Source organism: Suncus etruscus, chromosome 11 (genome assembly GCF_024139225.1).
Source record: "Suncus etruscus isolate mSunEtr1 chromosome 11, mSunEtr1.pri.cur, whole genome shotgun sequence".
Taxonomy (NCBI): Eukaryota; Metazoa; Chordata; class Mammalia; order Eulipotyphla; family Soricidae; genus Suncus; species Suncus etruscus.
The window spans coordinates 13,911,713-13,934,874 of NC_064858.1; the positions used below are offsets into that span (position 1 = coordinate 13,911,713).

The following is a 23,162-nucleotide window of genomic DNA, read 5'->3' on the forward strand; positions in this document are numbered from 1 at the left end:
AAAGTTGCACTGGTAAAGGGGGTTGTTCTTTTTATGACTGAAACCTAACTACAAAATGTTTGTAAACATGGTGCTTCAATTAAAATGGGAAAATACTATACATACAAATAAGTTCTTATCTATAGAGATCAGAACACATAAATCTCATAGTGAAATGGGGCCTTACACCCTGAACATTGATATAATGACCTGGCACAGGCCTCAGAAGAATGGGCATCCTCCATTCACCCTTGAACCAGGGAAGGTATCTACAAAACATCCAAGGTTTTTTATAACACCTGGAAGCAATCCTCTACCAGGAAGACACTACCACAGCTCTGACATCGACCTGCTCAAAAGAGACTTCCCTTAACAATAAGAAGACTTGACAACAACAATGGCCTCTTACAGGGCAGGGTTCTCTGCATTGCCCTTTAATTGTGAGGTGAAATGAGAGGACACTCTGCACCATCCTGACTGCAATGTAGGATATGCAGATTCCAGGATCTTTAATACAGAAACATGATACCAACAACAGAGACTGCGTGCAAAATAAAAGTGTATTGGCACTATAGACAATATCCTGGATTGGACAAACTAGTTTGCCTGGAGTCTAGAGTTGGTCTTATGCCAGGAAACTTCAGGGGTAGGGTCTCCTTGTATTTAGGACAAAGCTTTTCCATTCCATGTCCCTCATATTTTGGTGGGCCTATGCAAAGAATAATTGCCACTCTAACATCATTTTTACTGTGCTCCTTTGACTCTAATCCTTAAGAGGAACAAACCACTTAAACTTTTGAAGTTAACTTAAACTAATATGCATGTGCATGGAAATGTAAAAAAGTACTTTGCCTTCAATGTTTAAGGAGTTACATAAGTGTTATGTCTTTAGATTGCTTTGTGTGCTGCTAAGAAATATTATGTACTACAATCTGGGGACTTGAGGGACAAAGCAATTGTATACATAGGTTCTGTTTTATTTTTCTTAATGTTCTTTGGCTGAAAGTTCAAAGTTAAGATATCAGCAATAGGACTACTGAGAATTCTGTTTATGAGTGATTGTCCTTCCACTGTAACTTTACCTTGTTTTCTTTCTTTGCATCTTTGTTCTCATAATTAAAAATAAAAAAACAAAACAAAACAAACAACAACAAAAAAAGACCACGATACTTCAATAAAGATATTATTTTGTGAAAAAAAAATTGAACACAGCCTGCGTTGCCTGCAGCATTTCCCCCTAGACACTTCCACATTTCTCTGCCAGCTATGGTCCCCCTGCAATCCTGTGCCACATTGAAGCTCTGTGTGTGTAGAGAGAGGAACCCTTTAATCTCTCCTTTCAAATGCAGCATGGGCTACCTCCAGCATCTTCCTCCAGCTACTTTGTCTTTCCATCAGCTCAGAGCCCTCTTTAATGCAGCTCTCTATCTCAGATCTGTGTATGTACAGAGAAAGGGACCCTCCAGTCTTTCCCGTCAATCTTTCTCATCCCACACCTTGCAGATATGTGAAGATAATTCAATATACTATATTTTCCATCGTATAAGATGATTTTTGAAACAAAAAAAGTCAACCAAAAATTGGGGGTCGTCTTATACGCTGAGTATATCCCCAAAAATGTTTCAATATGCAGCTAAATGAAACAAAAAAATTAAGCCGCAGAGTTTCCAAATCTCTTTCTTGGGGGTTCCCAAACAGTACTCAGAAGATCTGGGGCCACTTCTGGCAAAACCCAGCTAACCGTCTTGGTGGTTCAGTGCTAGGGTCTGAGGATGGGGTGTTGTTTGGTTCATGTAGTGGGGGAGATTAACTAATGCCACCAGGGAATTGCCAGAAAAGGTGCCTATGATAAGGGACCAATCACTGCAAGGCTGCTCAGACCGCCTCTCTAACTTAGCCAATCCAAGTAGGCTTTTTATGCATGCAAATCTACACTGTCAAAAGCCTGCTCAGATTGGCCAGAGTCAGAGAGGAAGTCTATTACAGTAGATCCTTTGAACCTTTGCTTGTTGTGATTGGCTCACTGGTACATACAATGCAGCACAGGAACATTTTGTCTGATACAGTGAATATAGGCCTAAACCTATGTTTTAACTGCAAAATTAGGGGGTCGTCTTATACGCCCGATCGTCTTATAAACCGGGAAATATGGTATATTACATATTTCTAGGCAGATTGAGCCTAGCTCTTCCTTCTCCTAGAAAATATACATCTCAAACTTAGTTGAACAAATAAATAAATTTGAAATATTTTTATCATACTTAGATAACTTTGCTTCTTTAGGAAAATAGCCTCTAAATTATATAAAACTAGCCACAATTTATACAACCAGTTCAAGAGATAACTTGCCTTTTTTTGGAGGGGGGGGTCACACCCGGCAGTGTTCAGTAGTTACTCCTGGCTCTATGCTCAGAAATTACTCCTGGAAGGCTTGGGGGACCATATGGGATGCCGGGTTTCGAACCACCAGCCTTCTGCATGCGAGGCAAAGGCCTTACATCCATGCTAAAAAGATAACTTTCTTAAACACCCTGAAACGTCAGCATTCTAACCCACAAAATGCAAAGAATAATGAAAAACTAAGGAAGATACCTTCAGTTGGGGTTATGGAGAAACATTCCAGCACATTTCAAAGTCCAAAAATTGCTTGATCCTTAAAGATGAAGACTTAAAATCGACACTGAAGGTTTTAACAATAGACATCAAGGAGTCACTAGCCTGTGAAAATAAAAAGTCTATAGATGAACAATTCAACCAACTCAAAAAAGACCTCTTTCAGAAGATGAGAAAATCCATAGAAATGAAACAAAACAAGAAAAAAAAATGTTAGCAAACCATAGTAGCTGGAGTAAACAGGTGAAGAATTACATAGACAAATTTGAAGACAAATTACAAGCCAGCATTGATAAAGAAGTCAAAAAAAGGAGAGATAAAACAATGAAAGAAAATATAAGGTCCTTAAAGAACAAAGACAAACAAAATAATCTCTGAATTATAGGCGAGGAATTTTATATATATAGGTGAGGATAAAAGGAAAGGAGAAGAACAAGTAGTGAGGGAGATAATGCAGAGAAGTTATCCATTCTCTGAAAAAGGAGGTTGTATAAATCCAAGAGGCACAAAGAATAATAAACAAAATAGACCTTAACAGAACAACATTGATACAGATAGTGATCCAAATGGAAAATATAAAGAGAGAGATTGACTCTTAAGAACAATAAGGGAGAAGAAAAACATCAATATAGTGGAACAAACATAAGGATTCAAATCAGATCTTCCATTTGAAATAATAAAGTCAACAAAAGAGTGAAATGTCATTTTCAAACTATTATATAAATGAAACTTTGAACCTAGTATATATAACTACTCTTTCTGTCAATAGTTATTTTTAAATGTCAATGAACTAAACTCTCCTATCAAAAGGCTTAGAGTAGCAGGTTGGATCAGGACACAAAACTTTGTCATCTGCTGCCTGCAGAAAACACACTTAAAAGTTCAGGATAGACACAGCTTCAGAGTAAAAGGATAGAAAACAATTATCAAGCTACTAAAAAGCAAAATAAAGCTGGGACACCCATAACAATAGCTGATCAAATTGCTGTCAACTTCAAGAATGTACTTAGAAATAAAGATTGACACAATATATTGATCAGAAGAACAACAAACCAAGAAGTACTAAATAATAATACATTAGGCACCACATGTAGAGTCATCAAAGTATATAAGGCTTCTGCTCACAGAAGTAGAAAAATATATGGATGGAAACATGAAAGTAGTGGGAGATTTCAACACACTATTATCACCACTAGAGATCCACTAGGCAGAAAACTAACAAAAACATGAGTTTTTATTGAGAAACGAGAAAAACCAGGAATAGTGAATCTATACAGAGCCTTTTATCCTCAAAAAGATGAATATATATTCTTCTTAAGTGCACATAGAACCTTATCCAGTACAGACCATGCTATAGGGCAGAAGCTAATTACATAAATTCACAAATATAATAATTATACCAAGCACCCTATCGGACCACATCAAGATTGACTGTAAAAAAAAGATGTGAAAAAAAAATCTAACATTTGGAGACTAAACAACATTCTGTTCAAGAACAGCAGGATCAAAGAGGAAATCAAGGAAGAAATAGATTCCTGAGATGAATGATAATGAAGAAACGAATTGCCCAAATCTATGGGACATAGCAAAAGCAGCAATTAGGAGAAAAACTCAGAAATACAGGCCTACATTAGAAAATAAGAAAAAGACAAAGTCAACATCCTGAAAGGACATTGTAACTATCTGGAAAACCAGCAGCAAAAGAATGAGAACACAACCATCAAAACGTTAATGAGTGAGAGAAGTAGAATGCTTGTCTAGAATACAGGAAGGGGGTGTGGTAGGAGGGAAATGGGGGCATTGGTGGTGGTAATGTTGCATTGGTGAAGGGGTGTTCTTTTTGTGACTGAAACCCAACTATTGTCCTGTTTGTAATCATGGTGTTTAAATAAATATATATATATTTTTAAAAAAGAAACACAAACACAAGCAGAAGAAAAAAAATTATAAAACCAGAGCAGATCCTTCCTGGGAGCCGGAAGTCTAGCAGGAGGAGGTTTGGCAGGCCCCCGCCATGCCAGAGGCCTAGGGGGGGTGCGGGACTTGGGTAACCCCAGCACCCCTCTGCCGCCTTGCTCCAGATCTCCAGGGCTTCCCTGGGCCACACGCCTGTGCAAGCCGGTGAGTTGGGTCCCTTGGTGGAGCTTGAAGGTACCCTAGGCCTTCCCCCACCATCCATGCGGCTCCTTAGGGAGGGTCTGGGTGGGGCACTGAGCTTCTGGTCTCCCAGCTTCTTGAAGGATCTCTCCTTCCTGGGAGCCGGGAGTCTAGCAGGAGGAGGTTTGGCAGGCCCCCGCCATGCCGGAGGCCTGCTTGGCCAGGCCTAGGGGGGGTGCGGGACTTGGGTAACCCCAGCACCCCTCTGCCGCCTTGCAGGAAAGACCCTACAGCTGCTCTGACATCTACTCAAAAGAAACACCCCTTAACACTGAGAAGACAACAAGAACAAAGACCTGCTTACTGGACAGGGCTTGCTGTATTGCCCCTTAATTGTGAGGTTTGTCTATAACATCACCTGGAAGCAATCCTCTACCACGGAAGACCCTACCACTGCTCAGACATCGTCCTTCTCAAAAGAGACTTCCCTTAACACTGAGAAGACTTAACAACAACAACCTGCTTACAGGAAAGGGCTTCCTGCATTGCCCTTTCATGGTGAGGTGAAACGAGAAGGCACTCCACATCATGACTTCAATGTAGGACATGCAGATTCCAGAATCTTTAATACAGAAACATGAGACCAACAACAGAGACTGTGTGAAAAGTGTGTTGGCACTACAGACAAAGTCTTGGATCGAACGATAACTTTCCTGAGGCCTAGAGCTGGTCTTATGCCAGGAAACTTCAGGGGTAGGATCTCTTTGTATTTAGGCCAAGGTTATTCCTTTCCATGCCTCTCATATTTTGGTGGGCCTATGCAAACAACAATTGCCACTCTAACACCATTTTTACTGTGCTCCTTTGACTCTAATCCTTAAAACGCACCCACTTAAAATTTGAGGTTAACTTAAGCTAATATGCATGTACATGGAAATGTAAAAAATACTATGCCTCTAATGTTTAAGGAGTTACGTAAGTTTGATGGCTTTAGATTGCCTTGTGTGCTGTTAAGAAATATTATAATGTGCTACAATCTGGGGACTTGAGGGACAAAGTAATTGCACATGGATTCTGTTTTATTTATCTTAACTTTCTTTGGTGAAAGTTCAAAGTTAAGATATCAGCAAGGGGACTTCTTCTGATAATTATGTTATGGGTGATTGTCCTTCCACTGTAACTTTACCTTATCCTCTTTCTTTGCATCTTTTGTTCTCATAATTCAAAATAAAAAAATTATAAAAAAAAAAAACAAAAAACCAGAGCAGAGGGGCTGGAGCGATAGCACAGTGATAGGGCATTTGACTTGTACATGGCCAATGTAGAACGAACCTTGGTTTGGTCCCCTGAGTCAGTAGTGTTTTCTAGTGCATAGCCAGGAATAAACCCTGAGTTACAGGGTGTGTCCCCCTCCTAAAAGGCAGAAATCAACAATATAGGAACAAAGGAAATAATACAAAAATTGATGAAACCATGAACTGTTTTTTTTGAATTAATAAGAAAAATAGACAAACTTCTAGCAAGTCTCAAAAAAAAAAAAGGGAAAATACTCAAATTAATCAGCTTAGAAATAAAAGGAGGAAATCAGAAAAGAGCCATAAGAAATCCACTACAACGTGAGAGCTTATTATGAACAACTGTACTCAGATAAGTTATAAAACCTAGAAGAAATGTATAGATTTCTCAAAAAACATCATCTTTCAGTACTGAATAAGGTGGAATTAGAAAGATTAAACAGGCCATTCATAAGTAAGAACATTGAAAAATTAATTAAGAAATTCCCCAAGAATAAAAGTCCAGGGCCAGACAGGTTTATTTGTAAATAATATCAAATATTCAGAGAAGAGATACTACCATTGATGATGTGGCAAAAATTAATGGGACAGAGCCTCTGTATATTTGTGAAGAGTAGTAGACCCTCTGCTGTGATTAGTGCTTGAACATTGTATGTATAAAACTCAACTATGAATAGCATCATAGATCATTCTGCTTTAGTGGTTTTAAAAACAAGAAAACATCTGTGTCTTTGTTAGAGTCAAAACCTAGCATCCTTTGAGGTTTGATATAGTAAACATTTAATTCACATATTTAAAATGCCTACTGAAATACTTTCTCTTTTCTAACAGTATATATGCATGAAACCAGTTTATTCATATTCCTCCCCCTAAATATTAAAAGTCAAACAACAGTTTGACTGTTAATATACATATAATGAATCCATTTTATTAAGCCAAGCCTACAGTTGCCACAAGTGAAATAGTACAGGGTGAACCTCTTATCATGTAAATGACTCCATTTCAAATAACAGCACCAAAAATGGTCCTCTGAGCACTGCTAAGGAGTAATCTCTTAGCACAAGCACAGATGTAAACCCTGAACACTGCTTGATGTGGTCCAAACTTCTACCCCCCTCCAGAAAAAACAAACTTTCAAAATTGTTTAAAAATTAAAATAGCTTTTCTCTAATAACTAAATTTAGTAAGAATACTTAATTTCCCAAGGAAATTATAAATTAATAAGTAAGTATTTAATTTTTCTATTTAATTTCTTGCATAGTAAATATTATTACATAAAACCCACATAACTTATTTAAAATACCTAATAAAAGTTTTAATATCATAAGAGTTTTCCAAGACCAAAATTTTGAAACTGGTAATCACAGGATTTATCATAAAATTGTATTTTTATTCTTTTTATTTTAGACCTCTTTTTCTAATAGTAGGTGCGTGACAGTCTATAAGTTCTCTAGATAAATGGTAATTCCATATCCACTTCCATTCTCTCAGTTTTAGTTTCTTGTAAGCCTAAATGGATAAATAAATCTTGCTTTTACATCATTACAGATTTTTATCTTTCCAGAAATTTTTTTTAATGAAACTATAATTTATTTTTTTGTCCCCCAATTCACAATACAGACCAGGCAAAGGGCTTGGGTTGAGGTGTAAATGGGTGCATTTACTGTGCCTCCTCCTTCTATAGAGTCAGTGTAAAGAACACAGCCTGTGGTAAGAATTGGGAGGCTCTTTCCAGAAATTTTATTTTTCATCAATAATGTGGCAGAAGTAATAGCTGTTATTACAATTCATAAGAATCATGTCAGGAAATTTGACCAAGATGAAATTTACAAATGTATCCAACTTTCTGCACAGCACTGCATCTTGATATTAAACTTGACTGAGAAGACAGTCCTCTTTCCTTGCTGTTTTGAGTGTTTTCTAATTGGCAAAAGTTTAAAAACATAAAAGGTTTATGGATATTAGGAGGCAGCAAAAGGTATGACTATTCTCCAAGCTAAACCAAATACTTGTGGAAAAATAGTAATGAATAATTCCTTATCTTCAAGGGGAGACTGTCTGATTTCTTTCTTTGCTTTGAAGCTTCTGATAATTTCTGGCTGTTTGCCTCACAATTTGATCATTGGATAAGAATGCTGTTACCCAAGCAGCTTTTCTTCTAAGGTCTACCAGGAAAATATTTCTGGTTATTTTCCTGGGGTCTTATGTTTGATGTGATCCTTGAAAGATTTGAGGAAATTGTCTACAGAATGTTCAGAAGCAACATTCTATGATACTCTGTAGGAAGATGTCTGGACCAGGAATTAAGTTGTTCTGGGGATAAGGCAAATGATGGTCCCAGCAAAGAAACAGAACAATTTCCCTCTCTTGCCTTTCTTCTAGCTCATAATATTACTGGTATTTCGGCTTTCAGTAGGCTGGATTAAATGAGACATCAGATTACTCTTAGAAAGAAAATAGTCCTCTACTTGGAAATAAATTGAGACCACTCCATTCTTTTCAATTACATATAAATGTTTAAACTTTTCATTCTATGTTATCAGTTCCAGGGCATCATTCTTTTTGGTCAAAATATAACCTCTGCCAAATTTTTTTTATTTCTCATTATTTTTAATACTGTTGCTTTTTAACGCTTAGTCATATTCTTTGGGAAAGGACATTTATAGCTGTTTATTTAAATTTTCTTGGCAATATCCCTTGAAATTCATTTTTATAGTTATATCTTGCAAATGATCTTTTTCTGCTTGCTTTCACTTATTAAAATAATATTTTATATTAGTGTTATACATTGACTCTACATAAAATTACTCTAGGTTCATTTTAATTCATAAAATTATTAATGTAAATCCTTTCACAGCTGAAAAATTCTGTACAATTATATATGAAGTACATTAGTGCCCTCTCTTGTCCACTTCAAAGTAAATCAGTTTCAATAGTCAAGGAATTTTCTTTAAGTAGTTGCAGGAAATAAACCCAGCTTCTTACAATGGTATTTGTCTTACTCTGAAAATTTTAATGTAGTATCAGTACCAGTTGTAATATGTATTTTATTTGAATGATTCACTTAATTTAGTGCACCAAATTTTAAAATGAATTTAATTTTAGTTTTGTAGAAGTGACTATAATCTGTGTAAATGTCTAAGGTAGCTAAATCTTTAATTCATATTATGATTTTCATTTTTTAAAATACAATTGCAGGTGAAGTAGCAACTAAGTGTATTTTTTCCAACAAGCAATTCCTAATATTCCTATTCAGTTATGGAGTTGTACTAGTGGACATACTACAATGGGATTAATTTTAAAGTGAACTTTCTATAGATATATAACTAGATATAAAACATATATAAATCTTTCAATAATCTTCTTTGAAAGGTGCAAAACTGAATAATAATGTAGTATGTTGTGTTTGATATGTGTTTGATATGGGTTTAGGATAGCTTAAGATTTTAGGATATTTTAGTATGATTATTTTAGGATGAAAAGATCTCAAATTAGAAGAAACTCAGTGGGGGCCGGGAAGATGGCACTAGAGGTAAGGTGTCTGCCTTGCCAGCGCTAGCGTAGGACGGACTGTGGTTTGATTCCCTGGTGTCCAATTTGGTACCCCCAAGCCAGGGATGATTTCTGAGCGCATAGCCAGGAGTAACCCCTGAGCGTCAAATGGGTGTGGCCCCAAAACAAACAGAAAAAAAAAAGAGAGAGAGAAGAAACTCAGTTGAAGAGAACTAATGTTTTGGCTACAGCCAACAATGATGATGAGAAATGGTCTCTGGTTTTAGGGATCGTACGTTATTTCAGTTGTAGTTTCTTGAAGTTTTGAGTAAAAAAATATTTTTGTCCTTACTTTTGAACTTCCTAGAATGTCAAGTGAGGTAGGTTCCATCCTAAATATTCCACATACAATGAAAATCATTGTCATTAGACATAAGGAGATACTATGTTTATTACTGGGATTTTTTTGGTAAGAACAGCAAGTTGCTTTATAAATTACAAAAATTAAAAAAAAAGAAACCTAGAACCCTCTTCCCTGCCCCTGATATCTATCCAACTCTCATTTCATATTACCACTAGATTTTTAATTTTTGTCAAATTTATTAGTCCCCAAATGGGATGCCTTGCTGCAGCCAGCACTGCAGTAAGCAATGCAAACTTTGCATAATTTCTATTACATAAGGAAATGAAGCTAAAGGTCAGGTATCTCCATATAATATATGAAAGAGTCCTTCAAGTGGTAGCTATAGATCCTACTGAGCAACAGATCACATAAAGATGATCTGGTAATCATTTTCTTCAATCTATGCTGTTAGTTATATCATCTAAATATTAGCATTCTATTTCACTAAGATGATTTGCTAGTAGGAAGTAGATTCATTGTTAGATATGAACTCGATATATGATTTTGTCAAGAAAGCTCCATAGAGTAACTAGGGCATCATTCCGAAATAGTTAAACAATTTTGTCTATCGCCAGGTTAAGTTCAATAGACAGAGTAAGAATTTGAATTCAAATACCCAGTTCTAAAGATATGCAATACTGCCTTTCTCACCGCACAAAATCAAGTTAGTTTTTAAGGCCCTATTCAGAAGCAATATTTTTTTAGAGTTACTGTATATTAAGTAATAAGTCTTTATTAGTATATTAATTAATTCTCCTAATAATAATTGCTAGTGACATGGAAGAACTATTTCTATAAGTCAGGTTAAACTGCAGACCAAAATTTATAATTAGTGTATTAAATGTGATAAGTTACTTAGCTGTAAGTCCTCAATTAATAAACAATATTATTACCAAAGGTCACTTTTTTTTGGTTTTTGGGTCACACTCAGCAGCACTCAGGGGTTACTCCTGGCTCTATGCTCAGAAATCGCTCCTGGCAGGCACGGGGGACCATATGAGATGCCGGGATTTGAACCACCATCCTTCTGCATTGAAGGCAAATGCCTTACCTCCATACTATCTTGCTGGCCCCACTAAAGGTCAATTATAGTTAAAATAATTTATGAATCTAATTTATATCAATGACAGACCATATAAAAATGGCAGGCAGGGGAGAGAGCCAGAGGGAAACTGATATATAATATATGATATATATATATATGTGTGTGTGGGATATATGCAATGATGAAAGCATGATATTGGACATTTAATGACTAAAACACAATCATTAACTATTTTGTAATTGTGTATCTCATGGGGATTCAATTAAAATGTATTTTAAAGAAAGAATAGCAGATTAACTAAAAAACCGTCAATTTTATATGCAAGGCTTTTTGTAGAGCATTTTATATACAACCTTAAAACAATTATGTACAGAAAAGGAAAATATTTTATAACAATGAAAATTATGGTGCAAAATATATGAAAGTACTTGCTGTTTGAATATGGGTATCTACTCGAATACATTTCAGGTATTTATCACATTTCAGGTGATATAGAGGAAGAAAATAAAAAGTCCTGAAAGATAGCATATGAAACCAGCAGTTCATGTATTTTTCTAAGGGGTGGCTATATTTGAGAGATTTAGGGTCACATCACACCCAGCAGTGTTAAGGAAACTAGTTTTGACTTTGTGCTCAGGAATGATCATCAAAGCTCAGGGTACCAGATGTAGTGTAGGGGGTTAACATCGGGCTGACTGATTTCAAAGTAAGCACATTACCTCCTACACTATCTGCCCCACTTGATATGTAGTTCTTTGATATGCAATTCTTAACAGTGAAATTCAGTCAAGATTCAATTTTATTAATTTATTCAAGATTAAATGTCCTCTTTCATACATTCAATTTAACTAGAAAAGGCAAAACATTGATTTTATAGATATGTGCTAAGGCTTTTTCACGAAAAATTCTCCTTAACTCAAGTACTGCAAGCATTGATCTGGATATCTCCAGCACTGCTGGAGCATCATATGGGCCAGCAAAGCACAGCACTGTCAGGGCTGTTTGATTATGTATCTCAGGGCATGGCCTCAAGAGTCCCTTGAACATTGCTTAGAAGTTTCGGGGGAAATTGCAGTACAAATGTGACCCTGTTTATCACATAGAAACAAACTAAATTAGCTACAACTTGTTTTGATTATTGAGTAATGAGATTAGAAAATAACAGTCTGGAGTCTATGTGTTAAATTTAGTTAACTTCAATTTGTGTGTAGAACTACATTTTGAGTCCTTGGATTTGGTCCGTTTCTACAGAGAACTTCTAGTAATTCAAAATTTTAAACCAAATAATCTGACAGTTTTTAAGAGTGGAAAAGGATGCTGATTTCCCAAAGACTGATCACAGAGAAGGCCATACATTATATACAATTCAACATTTCTCTGCCAGAAAATATATTGTTCAGGGAAAACTTTCTGCAATTTCCATTTATTCCTTCTTTACAAAACTAAGCATAGTATTTTATTTTGGAGACAAGAATGATATTGTAACATTTTTCAGGAAGAGAGACTAAAGTTCAAAGCAGTTTTACTGAATAATTCCAGTCATTCTCTTTTTGTCTATGACCTTTAGGAATCTCCATATTGTTTTCCATGAAGACTGGACTAGATGGCATTCCACCAGCAGTGAATGAGAGTTCCTTTCTCTCCACATCCCCACCAGCACTGCTTGTTCTTGTTTTTTGTGATGTGTGTCAATCTCTGTGGCATGGGACGGTACTTCATTGTTTTGATTTGTGTCTCCCTGATGATTAGTGATGTGGAGCACTTTTTCATGTGCCTTTTGGCCATCTGTATTTCTTCTTTGAGGAAATGTCTGTTCATTTCTTCTCCCTTTCTTTTTTGATGGGGATAGATTTTTTTTGTTGTTGTTAATACTGTCAGTACCTTGTATATTTTAGATATTATCCCCTTATGTGATGTTTATTGGATAAATAGACTCTCCCATTCTGTGGGTGGCTTTTGTAACCTAGTCACTATTTTCTTTGAAGTGCAGAAACTTTTTAACTTAATATAGTCCCATTTGTTTATCTCTGTTTCCATTTATTTGGACAATGATGTTTTCTCCTTGAAGATGCCGTTAGTCTTAATGTCATGGAGTGTTTTTGTTTTACCTACATTTTCTTCTATATACTTTATGGTTCCAGGTCTGACATCTAGGTCTTCAATCCATTTTGATTTGACCTTTGTGTATGGGGTTTAATGGATGTCTCAGTTAGTTTTTTTACATGTGGCTGACCAATTGTCCCAACACCACTTGTTGAAGAAGCTCTCCTTGCTCCATCTTTGCATTCTTGCCCCTTTATAAAAAATTAATTGATTGTATGTCTGGGGGAAATTTTCTGACTACTCATCTATTCCATTAATATGAAGGTCTGTCTTTATTCCAATACTGTGCTATTTTAATGTCTATTACTTTGTAGTACATTTTAAAATTGGGGAAAGTGATGCCTGCCATCTGATCTTTTTCCTAATGGTTGCTGTAGGTATTTATGGGTGTATATTGTTCCAAATAATTCCTAGGAATAAACCTTAAGAACACAAAAACACAGTAGAAAAATGCCTTTCGCACACCTATGTTCATTGCAGCACAATTTACAATATCCAGATCTGGAAACAACTCAGATGCCCAACAATAAATTAGTGGCATACAAATATACAATGGAATATTATGGAGCCTTTAGGAAAAATGAAGTCGTGAATTTTTTCTATACATGTATGCACATGGAAACTATTATGCTGAGTTAGTAAATCAGAGGGAGACAGACAGATTCTCACTAATCTGTGGGATTTAAGAAAAATAAAGGACAATATTATAGTAATACCCAGAGACAATAGAGATGGTGAGTGCAGTTAGAGAAATAACTACATTAACAATGATCATGACAATGGTAGTGAGAGAAATAGAATATCTTGAATACAGGCAGGGAGTAGGGGAGGAGTGAGATGGGAGGCATTGGTGGTGGGAAGGATTAACTGATGAAGGGGTGGTGTTGTTTTCTATAAACTGAATCCCAGCTACTAACATGTCCGTGATTGTGGTGCTTAAAGATATTACTTTAAAAAAATTAAAATTAAAGAAGACCTTATTTTTAGCTTTTCTGCTCTAGGCTTTGATTTATTGATTGCATGCATGATCTTTTTATCTGTCTTTTCACCAGGGCACCTTGGTACCTTGGTACCCAGTTTGTAAACAGGATAAACTCATACTATGTTAGTAACATAGTGTGAAATTCTTTAGAAATTTTATTATAATGGAGCAATAATTTCTGCCCATCTACTTTAAAATTATATGCAAAGAGAATTATAGCACTTACCCAAGGTTCTTTCTAACATTGCCTTTTTTTGAATCTTCTTTACAAGCTACTGTTCCACATTAATTAGCTCAATAGGCATGACAAGTAATGGGTGTGAGTGAGAGATGTTTACGTTATTTTTATTACAAACTTGGGTTATTGCTGGTAACATGGCCCAAATATGCTAGTCAAGAGTAGTCTTGTATTGAATCCAGGAACTCACACATACAAGGACTAAGCTTTAAAATTGAACCTCATTATTATCCCAATGTTGCTGGTGGGAGACCCTATAACCAGCAATTGGGGTGTAGGGCTTTCTGGGTGACATGTGAAATGAATGGAAATTCATCCTTCTCTCTATATTCACCTCAGACTCCTAAGAAAATGCCCTGGAGATTTAGAAATGATAACATTCTACCATGACATCATAATAGATCTCTAATATCACCATTCCTGTGAGTCAAACTGGGCCTGAAGTCCTCTTGTTCTACACAATGTGGGAAATGGTCCCTCCCATCCTATTTCTGAGGACACTATAAACACTTTGGAGCAAAGAATTCTCTTTGTTTTTTTTGTTTTTTGGTTTTTTTTTTTTTTGGTTTTTGGGTCACACCCAGTGTTGCTCAGGGGTTACTCCTGGCTGTTTGCTCAGAAATAGCTCCTGGCAGGCACGGGGGACCATATGGGACACCGGGATTCGAACCAACCACCTTTGGTCCTGGATTGGCTGCCTGCAAGGCAAACACCGCTGTGCTATCTCTCCGGGCCCTCTCTTTGAAGAAAAGGAAAGTCACTCCGAAATTCTACCTAGGATTTCCAAGGTCCGTCACTGTCTCTCACAGAAAATAATTTAAGGAGAAAACCAAGAGTGAAGTAAAAAAAAGTTTATTTGGAAAGTGAGGGGTGTGATAGCAGTGTTTTATGCTCAAAATAAAATGCAGACAAAAATAAAAAGTAGACAAAAGTAAAAATGCAGATACCAAGTAAAGCTGCAGCAAATTACCATGATGGAGAATGGTGCAGGTAATTTGTGTGGAGCAATAATAAGCTGATATCAGATTTTAGAAGTGTCTAGTTTTTACCTTTATATTTTCCTCCCACTAGGGAGGTACTGGAAAACTAGAACTGAGAAAAGTCTTCTCTCAACACCTGTAATCTAGAGATAGCTTCATTATCAGTACATGAGATGGATACAAATTTACACCAGAGATCGATTTTTTCTATCCTGAGTGGAAATGATCCCTGTCACCCAAAATGTTTCTTAAGAATCCACGGGACCCAGGTTATTGTGGAAGAACTGTTTTTTGCAGAATAGTTGGTTAGTCCTAAATACTTTGTTTTCCAGGTTCATTACCTTACTGCACAGAAAAGTATTTCAGGAGGAGGTGAATAATAAGGTAATACAGTTGTATTTCCAGATGAGATAAGAGATAATACGATCAAGAAAAAGAGAGTGAGGGATGAGTAGAGATTGCACATTTCAGACAGAGAGGCAGGCCATTCGCCAGAATAGAGACACATACTAATTGTCTTTGTAGAATTGGCTTTATATGGTTGCATACTGTTTTCCTAAGATGCAACATGTGGGGATTTTTACCAAGGTAAGAGTCTGTAGGTATGATATTGTTGAGGCCTTTACATTTTGATTCTCCACTTTTATGTCTTTATCGTTTCCTTTTGTTGTCTGCTAGAGTTTTATCCAGAATGGAGTGAAGCTTTCTCTGGACTGTGCAGGCACAGAGTCTAATACCTTAGTTTTTATATCTACATACCACATCTGGATACTTGAGAGCTAGTGAGAGTAACTTCTTTAAATGCTCTCTTGGTTTGATTTTTCTCAAAAATTCATTGCCACGCCCCTTAATAGCCTCACACCCATCTAACCGCCTGCTTCAAAGACATGTATAATAAAATAAGCAAGTATACTCTCAAGCAAGACGTAGGTTCTTTCCAAGAATAAAGAAAAATACATCTTTTTCTCTGCCAAGTTAGTTTATATACAGTTTTGCCAAATTGTCCCTCAAAGTCTGTTGCTAGGATAGTTGCCAGGAAGAAGCTGTTAGAGCTGTTGGTGGTCTTTATTTGGTATGCTGTTCATAACTTTTGCTTTTGTAGTGGATCCTTTCCTCACAGATAAATTCAACCATACTTTGGGCCTAGTTTCTCAGGTTCCTGATAAAGAAATTTTAAAGGCCTTCATGATTTAGGTTCCAGACATTATACTTTTTCCCAATACATGCTATGAGGGCCATCCTATCTCTCTTCCTGCAACAGTACCATTATCTTTTCGAGTATCCCAAATACCCCTAAAAATCAATGTTTAAAAATTATACCTATATATTTGTTTAGAGTGTTCTATAAATAAATAAAGATTCAGAATTAAGTTTGAAAATAAATTGATAATGTTTTGGTGGACTCTTTAAATTTTAACACTAATTTTTTTAACTAGAGGTAAATTCAATTAAACAAGCAAAAGTTAAGTTATCTTAATTAATTTCTTATGTTTTTAACATGAAACAGGGGCAGGAGGGTCTGTACTGGGGAATATAGTCCCTGAGCACTGCCAGGAGTGATCCCTGAGTACATAACGAGGGGTAAGTTCTGAGTATCTATTTGTATTGTATTTTTGTGTTCCTAGGGTATATTCCTAGGAGTGGTATAGCTGGGTCATATGGGAGCTCGAGTTCCAGTTTTTGGAGGAATCTCCATATTGCTTTCCATAAAGGTTGAACTAGACGGCATTCCCACCAGCAGTGAATAAGAGTTCCTTTCTCTCCACATCCCCACCAACACTGCTTGTTCTCATTCTTTGTGATGTGTGCCAATCCCTGGGGTGTGAGGTGGTACCTCATAGTTGTTTTGATTTGCATCTCCCTGATGATTAGTGATGTGGAGCATTTTTTCATGTGTCTTTTGGCCATTTGTATTTCTTCTTTGTCAAAGCGTCTGTCCATTTATTCTCCCCATTTTTTGATGGGATTAGATTTTTTTTCTTGTAAAGTTCTGTCAGTGCCTTGTATATTTTGGAGATTAGCCCCTTGTCTGATGAGTATCGGGTGGATAGTTTCTCCCACTCAGTTGGGGGCTCTTGTATCCTGGGCACTATTTCTTTTGAGGTGCAGAAGCTTCTCAGTTTAATATATCTGCTTTCACTTGCTTAGAAAGTGCAGTTTCCTCTTTGAAGATGCCTTTGGTCTCAATGTCCTGAAGTGTTTTACCTATGTGTTGTTCCATGTATCTTATGGTTTCAGGTCTGATATCAAAGTCTTACATCCATTTGGATTTAACCTTCATACAAGATGTTAGCTGGGGGTCTAAGTTCAATTTTTTTCAAGTAGCTACCAAGTTGTGCCAACACCACTTGTTGAAGAGGCTTTCTTTGCTCCATTTAGGATTTCTTCTCCTTTATCAAAAATTAGATGATTGTATATCTGGGGAACATTCTCTGAGTATTCAAGCCTATTCCACTGATCTGAGCCTATCTTTATTCCAATACCATAATGTTTTGATAACTATTGCTCTGTAGTACAGTTTAAAATTGGGGAAAGTAATTACTCCCATATTCTTTTTTCCAATAATTGCTTTAGCTATACTAGGGTGTTTATTGTTCCATGTGAATTTCAGAAGTGCCTGATCCATTTCTTTGAAGAATGTCATGAGTATCTTTGGAGGGAACGCATTAAATCTGTACAATGCTTTGGGGGGGGGTATTGCCATTTTAATGATGTCAATCCTGCCAATCCATGAGCAGGGTATGTGCTTCCATTTTTGTGTGTCCTCTTTTATTTCTTGGAGCAGAGCTTTATAGTTTTCTTTGTATAGGTCCTTCACATTTTTAGTCAAGTTGATTCCAAGATATTTGAGTTTGTGTGGCACTATTGTGAATGGGGTTGTTTTCTTAATATCCATTTCTTCCTTATTACTATTGGTGTATACAAAGGCCATTGATGTTTGTGTGTTAATTTTGTAGCCTGCCACCTTGCTATATGAGATTATTGTTTCTAGAAGCTTTTTGGTAGAGTCTTTAGGGTTTTCTAGGTAGAGTATCATGTCATCTGCAAACAGCGAGAGCTTGACTTCTTCCTTTCCTATCTGGATTCCCTTGATATCTTTTTTTTCCTAATCGCTATAGCAAGTACTTCCAGTGCTATGTTGAATAGGAGTGGTGAGAGAGGACAGCCTTGTCTTGTGCCAGAATTTAAAGGAAAATCTTTCAGTTTTTCTCTATTGAGGATAATATTTGCCTCTGGCTTGTTGTAGATGGCCTTAACTATATTGAGAAAGGTTCCTTCCATTCCCATCTTGCTGAGAGTTTTGATCAAGAATGGGCGTTGGACCTTATCAAATGCTTTCTCTGCGTCTATTGATATGATCATGTGATTTTAATTTTTCTTGGTGTTGATGTTGTGTATTATGTTGATAGATTTACAGATGTTAAACCACCCTTGCATTCCTGGGATGAAACCTACTTGATCGTAGTGGATGATCTTCTTGATGAGGCATTGAATCCTATTTGCCAGGATTTTGTTGAGGATCTTTGCATCTGCATTCATCAGCAATATTGGTCTGTAATTTTCTTTGTTCGTAGCATCTCTGTCTGGTTTAGGTATCAAGGTGATGTTGGCTTCATAAAAGCTATTTGGAAGTTTTCCTCTTTTTTTGATTTCATGAAAGAGTCTTGCTAGGATTGGTAGTAGTTCCTCTTGAAAGGTTTGAAAGAATTCATCTGGGCCTGGGCTTTTGTTTTTGGGCAGGCATTTGATTACTGTCTTAATTTTATCAATAGTGATGGGTGTGTTTAGATATGCTACATACTCTTCATTCAACTATGGAAGATTATAAGAGTCCAAAAATTTATCCATTTCTTTCAGGTTTTCATTTTTAGTGGCATAGAATTTCTCAAAGTAGTTTCTGATTACCCTTTGGATCTCTACCATATCAGTAGTGATCTCTCCTTTTTCATTCCTAATACGAGTTATCAAGTTTCTCTCTCTCTCTTTCTTTGTTAGTTTTGCCAGTGGTCTATCAATCTTGTATATTTTTTCAAAGAACCAACTTCTGCTTTCGTTGATCTTTTGGATTGTTTTTTTGGGTTTCTGCTTCATTGATTTCTGCTCTCAGCTTTGTTATTTCCTTCTCTCTCCCTATTTTTGGGTCCTTTTTTTGAGTACTTTCTAATTCTATGAGCTGTGACATTAAGCTCTTCAGGTATGCCCCTTCTTCTTTCCTGATGTGTGCTTGCAAAGCTATAAATTTTCCTCTCAGTACCGCTTTAGCTGTGTCCCATAAGTTCTGATATTTTGTGCCTCCATTGTCATTTGTTTCTAGGGAAGTTTTGATTTCCTCCTTGATTTCATCTCAGACCTACTCTTTATTCAGTATGAGGCTGTTTAACTTCCACGTGTTAAAGTTTTTCTTTTTTATCCCTTTATAGTTCACATATAATTTCAGGACCTTGTGGTCAGCGAAGGTAGCCTGCAAAATTTCTATCCTCTTAATATTATGGAGGTATGTTTTATGTGCTATCATGTAGTCTATTCTGGAGAATGTCCCATGTACATTAGAGAAGAATGTGTATCAGGCTTCTGGGGGTGGATTGTCCTGTATATATCTACTAGGCCTCTTTCTTCCATTTCTCTTTTCAGGTCTAGTATATTCTTGCTGGGTTTCAGTTTGTTTGACCTGTCAAGTGTTGACAATGCCGTGTTGAGGTCTCCCACAATTATTTTGTTGATATTATTTTTCAGATTTGTCAACAATTTTATTAAATATTTTGCTGGCCCCTCATTCGGTGCATATATGTTTAGGAGAGTGATTTCTTCCTGCTGTACTTATCCCTTGATTAATGTAAAATGTCCATCTTTGTCCCTTACAACTTTCCTAAGTATAAAGTTTGCATCATCTGATATTAGTATGGCCACTCCAGCTTTTTATGGGTGTTGTTTGCTTGCATGATTTTCTTTCAGCCTTTTATTTTGAGTCTGTTTGTTCTGACTATTCAGGTGTGTTTCTTGTAGGCAGCAGAAAGTTGGATTGAGTTTTTTGATCCATTTAGCCACTCTGTGTCTCTTAACTGGTGCATTTAGTCCATTGACATTGAGAGAAAGAATTGTCCTGGGAGTTGTTGCCATCTTTATATCAGAGTTTGGTGTATCTGTTGGTCAGTCTTGTCTTAAAGTAGGCCGTTCAGTTTTTCTCTTAAGAATGGTTTTGTGTCTGTAAAGTTTCTGAGCTATTGTTTGTCTGTGAAACCATGTATTGTTCCTTCAAACCTAAAAATGAGTTTTTCTGGGTGAAGTATTCTAGGCAAAGCATTTATTTTATTGAGTTTTGTCACTATGTCCCACCAGTGACTTCTGGCATTGAGTGTTTCCGGTGACAGGTCTGCAGTAAAACTCAAGGATGTTCCCTTGAATGTAATTTCTCTTTTCGATCTTCCTGCTTTCAGAATTCTGTCTCTATCTGTGGCATTCGTCATTGTGACTAGGATATCTTGGGGTGTTTTTTTCTGGGGTTTCTTTTAGATGGTACTCTTCAGGCATGCAGGATTTGATCACATGTATTCATTAGCTCTGGTAGTTTCTCTTTAATGATGTTCTTGACTGTTGATTCTTCCTGGGTCTTTGGGACTCCAATGATTCTTAAGTTGTTTCTGTTGATCTTATCATAGACTTGTATTTTCATCTGTTCCCATTCTTTGAGTAATTTTTCCATTGTTTGATCATTTGCTTTAAGGCTTTTTTCCAATTTCTTCTGCTGTATGGAATTGTTATTCATCTCATCTTCCAGTGTACTAATTCTATCCTCAGCTGCTGTTAACCCATGGGAAATCTCAACCATGTTTTTTTTTAGTTCATCTACTGAATTTTTTAGACCTGTTATTTGACCTGATATTTCAGTTTGGAGTTTTCTATCTTCATATTCTCTTGATTCTTATTATTGTTCTCTTCTATACTTTCTTTGAGTTCTTTGAACATCTTCCATATTGCGACTCTAAACTCCTTATCTGAGAGACTGACTAGTTGGTTGGTCATGTTCAAGTCATCAGAGTTGCCATCATCATTCTCTATGTCTGGTGCTGGCCTGCGTTGTTTCCCCATTGTCACCCTTGTATTGTAGGTTTTTTCTACATGTTGTGCTTGTATTCATTGGCTTCGCTTCCTGGTCGTGCTCCTCTGGCTCCATACTTTCTGGGCTTGTCTACTCACCTCCAGGGAAGGCTCCAGGGGAAGGCGAGTCATCCTCAGATGAGCCACACACAGAATGAAATCAGGCCAAAAATGGTGCACAGCACCGAAGACAGGCAGATAGGGGTGCTGGCATCTGAATTCCAGCAGAGTTCAGTGGTTTCCCCTTTCTGGGCATGTAAGCTCAGCTCCAGGGAAGGCTCCAGGGAAGGTGAGCCATCTGCAGATGAGCCACACACAGGATAAAATCAGGCCAATAATGGAGCACAGCACAGAAGACAGGCAGATAGGGGTTCTGGCATTTGAGTTCCAGCAGAGTTCAGCAGCTTCTCCTTTCTGGGCATGTAAGCTCAGCTCCAAGGAAGGCGAGCCGTCCGCAGATGAGCCACACACAGGATGAAATCAGGCTGAAAATGGGGCACAGCACAGAAGACAGGCAGATAGGGGTGCTGGCATCTGAGTTCCAGCAGAGTTCAGCGGCTTCCCCTTTCTGGGCTTATAAGCTCAGCTCCAGGGAAGGCTCCAGGGAAGGCGAGCTATCCGCAGATGAGCCACACACAGGATGAAATCGGGCCGAAAATGGAGCACAGCACAGAAGACAGGCAGATAGAGATGCTGGCATCTGAGTTCCAGCAGTTCAGCCTCCAGCACAGTTCTTAGTGTGATTTTTTTCTTCTTGTTTCAATGGCATTCTTTCCCTAGAAAGAGCGCATGGCCGTGTAGAGAAGTGGAACGGCTGTCCTCTGCTGGAGCCTCTTTTCACCCACTCCCAAGAGGTTCAAGTGACAGGACAGGAGACAGACACACACAGGCAGCACTCACAATTTCTCATGGTCTGAGAAGAAATTTTTAAAAAATACAGCAACAAGAAAATCTATCAAAATTTTATCTCCAGGGCCAGAGTCATAGCACAGTGATAGGATGTTTGCCTTGCAAGTGGCCAATCTAGAACAGACCTTGGTTCAATTTCCCAGCGTCCCATAGGATTCCCCAAGCCAGGAGGGATTTCTGAGTGCATAGCCAGGAGTAACCCCTGAGTGTCACAGGGTGTGGTCCAAAGAGAAAAAGAAAAATCTCCTATGGGGTCATAAAGGCATTAGCTGAAGGTGTAGTAAACTCCTTTAAATAGCTGAATATTTTGTTATTTCTTTTATTTCTGAATATTAGTGGCATATTGGCATCTCAATTAATATTTTTCTATAGAATCGCTAGTTTCCCACAATAACTGCAGAAATCTACCAGATTGCTAGGCTTCTGCAGGTTACTGCAATAAACTGCTGGTCTGCCTGCTGCTCTTCTGCTGCTTGGCTGCAAGGGCCCAAGCTGCCAGGTTCCTGTGCCGTAATGATATCCAGGGCTCATGGGAGCCAGCTGCTGAGTGGGTCATAATGCCCACCCAGGGATTTCAATTTGTAGCAACCACCATCCCAGGACTAAGAGAGAGGCCATAGAGAGAGGGATAGAAACCAAGTTTCCTTTTTATTCCTTCTGGAGCTTATAGCCTGCCGCTACCTGAGAGAGATGGAAATTCATTGGCCAGAGGTGGCTGGGTGGGATGAGGGGCATAGTCCTGGGTTCAATAGAAAGAGAGGGATAGATAACACAACAGGCAGCCTTTTGTTATTGCTTTATCTCCAGCCTTCCAAGAACCAGCAGTTGCTGCTCTGGTCATTATCCTAGGCCTCCACTCTAACAGTTCAAGTTTTCCCTTTTTTACCTGGCACTGCAAAGGGGCATGTCCAAGGATGTGTCCAGGGTTGT

The 23,162-nt window shown here is 37.4% G+C and overlaps 1 protein-coding gene and 1 non-coding gene across 2 annotated transcripts in view; both read right to left on the reverse strand.

The window, feature by feature from the left end:
• LOC126021991 (uncharacterized protein C2orf78-like) overlaps nucleotides 1-22,788 on the reverse strand; it is a 59,779-nt gene extending 36,991 nt beyond the window's left edge. The window contains exon 1 of the mRNA XM_049782876.1: nucleotides 22,667-22,788. Within this exon, the coding sequence (XP_049638833.1) occupies nucleotides 22,667-22,788 (122 nt within the window). The remainder of the gene's footprint in view (nucleotides 1-22,666) is intronic.
• On the reverse strand, nucleotides 7,580-7,711 carry LOC126023196 (small nucleolar RNA SNORA51). The gene has a single exon (XR_007500400.1). It is a non-coding gene; the product is annotated as a small nucleolar RNA SNORA51 (small nucleolar RNA).
• Nucleotides 22,789-23,162: the final 374 nt, after the last annotated feature.